The sequence below is a fragment of the Chenopodium quinoa genome, unplaced genomic scaffold (assembly GCF_001683475.1).
Source record: "Chenopodium quinoa cultivar QQ74 unplaced genomic scaffold, ASM168347v1, whole genome shotgun sequence".
Lineage (NCBI taxonomy): Eukaryota > Viridiplantae > Streptophyta > Magnoliopsida > Caryophyllales > Amaranthaceae > Chenopodium > Chenopodium quinoa.
In genome coordinates this window covers 799,037-805,733 of record NW_018744504.1, presented here as the reverse complement: position 1 = coordinate 805,733, position 6,697 = coordinate 799,037, and the positions used below count along the sequence as shown (strand labels likewise).

The 6,697-nt window shown below is 35.1% G+C and overlaps 1 protein-coding gene across 3 annotated transcripts; it reads right to left on the bottom strand.

Moving 5' to 3' along the window:
* Nucleotides 1–1,131: 1,131 nt before the first annotated feature.
* Nucleotides 1,132–6,291, bottom strand: LOC110698314. Of its 3 annotated transcripts, none has more exons than XM_021875723.1 (6): nt 4,628–6,289; nt 4,128–4,217; nt 3,018–3,266; nt 2,370–2,804; nt 2,081–2,254; nt 1,132–1,773 (listed from the first exon to the last, which is right to left on the bottom strand). In XM_021875723.1, exons 2-6 carry the CDS (start codon nt 4,164–4,166, stop codon nt 1,291–1,293), a joined length of 1,380 nt encoding a protein of 459 aa, XP_021731415.1. In that variant the 5' UTR covers nt 4,167–4,217; nt 4,628–6,289; the 3' UTR covers nt 1,132–1,290. The 3 variants fall into 3 exon arrangements, with proteins under 3 accessions (XP_021731415.1, XP_021731416.1, XP_021731418.1); XM_021875724.1 differs by having other exon boundaries at nt 2,370–2,660; XM_021875726.1 differs by lacking the exon at nt 2,370–2,804 and having other exon boundaries at nt 4,628–6,291.
* Between the last annotated feature and the right edge of the window lie 406 nt (nt 6,292–6,697).

The following is a 6,697-nucleotide window of genomic DNA, read 5'->3' as shown; positions in this document are numbered from 1 at the left end:
ATTTATAAAATCTGAAAATTATAAAGTTTAATCTTAAAAATACAATTTGATACTAATTAAATTAATTTCAAACAATAAAATTAAAACCCATAAATCAATAATTATAATTACACAAATTAATAAAAAAAAAAGGAGAGAGAAAATAAGACTAACCTTTTTGTGTGGAAAATTTTTGGGGATTCATGGGGTATTTATAGAGTATAGAGTGTAGGGTTAAATTTAGGCTTATAAAAATGTGGGCTTGAGTTATGGGATAGGGCTTAACTTATGGGTTTTGGAATGGGTTATTCCAATAAGAGTATGTAGGAATAATTTACATTGCCCAATAATTAATAAATGTTTGGCCCAAAACATATTTTACTTTTATAAAACTTTATATTTAAAATACTTTAACCCTTTAAAATATTTAATTAAAATACTTGAGCCCTTGACAATACATTTTATTAATACTTAAATACTTTATAAAATACATAAAAATACGGGGTATTATACAACACGACACGTTTATTAAACAGGTCGTGTTAGGGTTGAAGAGTTCAACCCGTTAAAGTAAACGAGTTGACATGATATGACACAATTCAACATACTTTTTAATATTTGTATGAAAAAAGATATGACACGGTAACTCGACACGAATCGGCCCTTTATTAACAGGTTTGGGTGGAGGTTGTTGACACGTTTAAATATACGAGTTAACACGACATGACACGTTTATTAAACGAGTCGGGTTAGGTTGTAGGGGATCAACCCGTTTATGTAAGCGACACGACACATTTATCACCTCTAATAATAAAATCTAGCTTGCAAATAAAATTTAACTCCAAAAGTTAATAATTCCTCACTAACAAAATAAACATAACATTTGTACTTTTTACGCATGGCGAGACAAAAATTTTAATATCTTTAATTATGTATTTGTAAAAAATCGCTACACTTGGGGTTTGCACGGACTCCTATGCAAAATGTTGGGAAGAAAGAGATGGAGAGAAAAAAAAAATTAAGGAGACCCATGTAAGAGGAAAGAGATAGAGATAATGATTTACCCAAAAAAGAAGTGTAGCATGTAATGTGAAACATGCTATAAAAGGAAATTGTAGCGAGTAAAATAAAACGGATGAAGTATAAAAAAAATAGATCATAAAGCTACAAGTTCAGTTGAATCCAACGGGACCCGAAATAACAATATTTTTTCTTATTTACAAGTCACAAATTACGCTTAAAGTAAAAATTGTGAATAGTGTTGAGATTCAAACGGTTGCATTTATTATGTTACGGAATAAGTAGATGAATTCACAAAATTGTAAAGTCAATACAAGATGGTATAGCCACAGCTAATTTCCTAGCACGTTGTCTACGAACATCTTCTTCGAGAACATCCATATTGTACTGAGCACGTTGTCTACGAATATCTTCTTCGAGAACATCCATACTGTACTGAATCCAATTCTCATCCTCAAATTGTGGATTACAAATGAATTTCTCAAGCATGACTGCATTTTTTACAAAGTATAAGGCGAGTTCATATTCAGCTTCAAAGTGATGACTAAATGCTGCAGTCAATTCAAGTTTTCGCAAGAAAGGTAAGGTTGCATTAACTCCCTCCTTTTCCTCCAACCACTGTTTAACCTCTTCTAAACTGTATTCTTCTGGACCAGAATCAGAATCAGAATCCAAATCGATATCAGAACCGTAATTGGAATCAAAATCAACACTCGACTCAGAATCAGATAGTTGTATCTCTTTGTCGTCGCCACAATCACAACTCCAATTTATCTGTAAAACCCCACAAAAGACATCAAGCTAATGTATCATTCAACATATGAATCATATACAGAGTTATAGACAACAAAAATTGCTATAAAATTAAGTCACATTATATAACAGAAACAACGTTTCTGAAAAAAAAAAATTAAAAAAAAAAATAAAAAATAGCACGTACTCAAGAAGAAAAAACTAGTCCCTCCGAGGTCCCTTAGTTTTTTTGGGGGGGCACAATAAAAAAATCAGAAAAACTATTAAAATAAGTGGATTAGTGTTGCAATGAAGGTCGTTAGTAGAGATTTACATGTATATATTTTACCTGCAGCTTAACATTATCCAAGACCGGACAAGCCTCTGCATAGCGTCTCAGCCGAAATAGGTTCATATGTCTCCCATCAAACCGATGGTGACCAACGGTTACTTGTAACTCCAAGTCTTTCACGTTAGGGAAGGAAGGTATTAGGTGCGGGTCTTGATCAGTACTAACTATCATCTATATATAAACAAAAAATGGCATAAACCAATTATGATAATTATGAACCAAACAGAATAACGAAGCTATTTAAAAGGTTAGACCAAGTGGTTAGGCACCAACTACGCAAGTCTACCTGAAGAGAAAGTTTAGTCAACTGTGCAGCAAAGCAATGTATCTGCAAGAAATATGGAAGCCAACTAGCGCAACGCCCCCAACAAAACCGTGCATCAACAAGTGATGGAACACTAGCATATATCACATTCACGCTACCGGTAGGAGACTCGGAGAAATTGTGGGATTTGTGGGAGTGTGAGAATTCAAACGACAAAAGATTGACAGCATGTATCTCAATTTCCTTTACAAACTTGCACCAGTGTATAGCCAAGTGTTTCAACTTTTCAGACGAGTTTATGATCTTAAGATTCTGCAACTCATTAGAGCTTTCAATGTATAGACGTTCCAAGAGGGGGAAATGAGACAAAAACAACTCTAGTAACTCTCCACTTATGTTAACGAACCTCAGACATAGAGATGTTAGATTGCTAGACCCATTCTTGAAACAGGAACCCTTGAAAAAAGTGGATGGAAAGGAGCATTGAGAAAAATAAGGATATCCATGAAAACCAAAAAAGCCTTTGCTAGAAAAATTTAGCTCTAACTTCTTCACTCCTTTTGAAAAAGCAAGTTCGATCCAGTTAAAAAAACAATTTGAATCTGCCTAACTTAATGGGAAAGAAACTCTGAAGTCATTAATGAATGGCGCACGGTGTGAAGTTACTACCTGATGAACCCAATTCAGAAATTTGGGTCTTGCATCATTATAAGATATACGGCTAGTCTTGCAATCAACCAGTGATGTCTTTCTAGCATCCAAGTCCACAACAGTAAAATAAGAATACGGAGCCAAATATCTCCAACGTCTTAAAAGGACGCTAGTTCTTGTTGCATCGTTCATATCAATTAGTTGTAGGATGGAGACTAGTATATCATCTGGTAAGCTGCTAAGCCGGTCCTTATCTTCATTTTGTACCTGTCATCAACAAGCAAGTATGCATGTCATCTTATGTCTCATTATCTTTGGGTAATCACATTATCAGAATTAAAAGAGTTTTCAAAAGCTCTTGATCATTCTTGGTGTTTTATTATGAAAACCTAACCCCCGTTTCTGATAGATTTATTCGACTTTAGATACAAGTTTTCACCTTTCACCGGAGGACTTTCTTAGTTTTAGCATGACTGTCCGGTTCAGAACAAAATCCAAACAAGGCCTAAGGAACCACTCTTCTCTCCTTTTCCTTCACCTCTTCTTATCCAAACCAAGTGTAAGCTAGAGAAAAGGAGTTTTACTAGGCAAGAACATAACTATTCTCTTAAGAAATAGAAATCACAGGACATTATAATTAACAATGACACATAAAGAAATGGCAAAACATACATTTTTTTTACTTCCTTTTCCCCCTACCATGGACAGATGCATAAGAAATTGCCAAGTGAATCCAAAGATCATGCAAATTCTGATGATCTCAAGAAATAATTTAGTACAGAAGATACAGCTGCAGAGGCATCAGCTAAGTGCAAAAGAGGTATGCTCGGTGCATCTCTCTTACTTAAGAAAACCCGTCTGCAGGGCCTCGCCTAGGTGCGCTTGAGCATGACCGCATCATATGTGCCAGTGCAGGCATTGAATTAGATTGTAATTACTTGGATTTACTTTAAAGTGATGATTGTGTATGTATTAGTGGATTATTTTATGAGAACTTTAAATTTTAGTATATGAGTGTATTTTAGTAGTAGTGATATATCATAGTGCAGGCATTGAATTTTCCCAGCAATAAAGTTGGGAAGCAAATCACAATCACAATAGAATTAAAATTAAAACATGAAAAGTCACCATTTGCCCGAGGTGAAGTACACTTGGAGAATTTGACATCTCAAACAGCAAGCTGCGGTCACACCCTCTACCAAACGCCTTGTGTAAAATCTGGGAAATAGGTCAAAGGGCAAAGAACATAAGTGATATTTGAAGTTCTACTAATTTTAGTCTTTTAATTCACACTCAATACTAATTTGTCCAAACTTTACAAGTATCAAAGCACATATTAGTATTTCAACCTAACAATAACATCCTAAAAACGTCGTCAATCCCACATATAATTGGATTATTTCTGATGTTAGTTGCAAACTGTTCGACAGAGTATAATTACAGAAAAAAAAAATAGTAATTATAATAACACAAGTTTTTTTGTGGTAACAACAAAGGCACAAGAGCGAGATGAGAATTGATCAGAAGATCTCCTGAGAGTGTCACCCTCTATAATAACACAAGATAAGCCTTAATCAGAAATTAAGCTTAATTACAACAACAACCCAAAAAAAAATTACTGACAATACCAGCAGAAAGCGGTCTAACGACGGAAACCAGAGGCCGAGATGAATGATGGTGATGAAGAGACAGAGGGAGACTGGAGAGAGTGAATATGTGATTTAAGGGTTTTGTGTCTATTATATTATTCCCTCATAAGAATTATTATATTATTATACTATATTTTATTAGTTGACTTAGCTTGGACTGAGCGGGCCAGCAGACCCAACCCAGCCCAAGCTTTTGGCCCAGGTTGTTTCAGAAACAGCAGCCACGAAAGACAGGGGAGTAGCAGAGGCTGCTCTGTTGGGTGGAGATGCAGCTACCACCAGCTGCCAACTCACGACAGCAGCAACGAAGGGGAACCGCAAAGAAGTGCCTGCCACCACGCGCAGTGCCTGCTCGCGCAACCTTTGCGCAGCCAGAGCACCACCGCACGAATCAAAACCAGCCAGCTCTAAACAGGGGAGATCCATTCACGCAGAGGTGCAGCCTGTTCGCGCAAAACCCAGACATGGCACCAACACTTGCAGCCGGCGCAACAATTGCAGCCAGCGCCACCATCAGCCGCCACGCAATCCCCTTGCAGCCACCAATACGAACCTGTTTTCGAAACCAGTTTTCGAAGAATTTTCTTTGCAAATTCCGAACAATTTCGAACTAACTCTTGGTATTTTCGTGTATAATTTTATATAAATTTCAGCAAAAACATCTTTTCGCATCAAATTTCAATCTAATTGAACCAAAATCGAAGATTTAACATATAAAATCAAATTGGGGAAAAATTAGGGTTTTTTAATTGTTTTGAATCAAACTCTTTTATTTCTAAACGAAAATAAGAATTAAATACATGGTTTTGCAATTGAAATCCAAAGAAACTAAAGCCCTTAATCAATTTCGACAAAACTTGTCGAATTTTTGGATCAAATTTTCGAATAGAACTCCTTGGTTTGTTCGAACTCCTTCGAACAGTTTTTTTCTTTTCTTTTTTTTTTTTTCTTAAAACGAATTTCATAAATTCATACCATTAAAATCAAATTATAATTTCAATCAATGTCTAAACGTTTGTAAAGATCGTTGTAGTGATTTTATTCTCAAAGTTGATTTAGATCATCAAGTATTTTGTTTGTTCTTATCAATCTTTGATTTTGGTCTAGTAGATGGTTTATTTACCATTCCTTAGCCAATATTCGCAAGAGAACTAAGCGAGAACAAGTTCGAGTCAAGAAGAAGTCGAATATTAATTCATTCCATTTGGAAAAATACATGTATTATCCAAACAGTTATAGAGAATCTAAACATTATTTATTTGAAAAAACAAAAATTCAGAAAGAAAATTTTGAATATGTTAAATATGGAATAGAAAATAAAGAGAGATGAGGGAAGATTGTTACGTTGTATTTCATATTCCATCTAATACGGGATATATATAATGTACATTTCCTAGGGTTCCATCAATGGATAAGACCAAATACCCAACTCTAGAATATTCTAAATTGTACATGGGATAATAGTCATCCATATTTAGATATTATCATAACACTCCCCCTTGGATGACTATATATTGAATAAAACAATAACTAACATTTACTACAAAACCTGTACAAAATAATACACTATAATGCGCATAAGATGCTGCCTCGTTAAAAACTTACCAGGAAAACCCAGTGGGAAAAAACCATGGTTAAGGAAAAAAGATTGCAGCGCGCATTAACTCCCCCTCATGACTACATCACTTGAGATCTTTAAGACGACGCAATCCAATGCCGTAAGCTAACTTTTTGAATTTTGCTGTCGGAAGAGCCTTAGTAAATAAGTCTGCTAAATTCTCACTTGAACGAATCTGTAATACATTTATATCTCCATTCTTCTGAAGATCATGAGTGAAGAAAAATTTGGGTAAGATGTGCTTTGTTCTGTCGCCTTTGATGTATCCTTCCTTAAGTTGAGCAATACAAGCAGCGTTATCCTCATATAAAGTTGTTGGTACCTCTTTCCCAGATGATAAACCACAAACTTCTTTTATATGTTGAACTACTGACCTTAACCATACACATTCACGACTAGCCTCGTGAATTGCTAAAATCTCAGAATGATTG

Bases quoted from the DNA above. Each gene is read 5' to 3' on its own strand.
- LOC110698314 (XM_021875723.1), bottom strand. From the start codon at position 4,166: ATGTCAAATTCTCCAAGTGTACTTCACCTCGGGCAAATG. The intron at 2,255-2,369 runs GTAGACTTGCGT...GTTTATATATAG, and splicing joins TGACTAAACTTTCTCTTCAG to ATGATAGTTAGTACTGATCA. The intron at 1,774-2,080 runs GTAAAATATATA...GGGGTTTTACAG, and splicing joins TGGATAATGTTAAGCTGCAG to ATAAATTGGAGTTGTGATTG.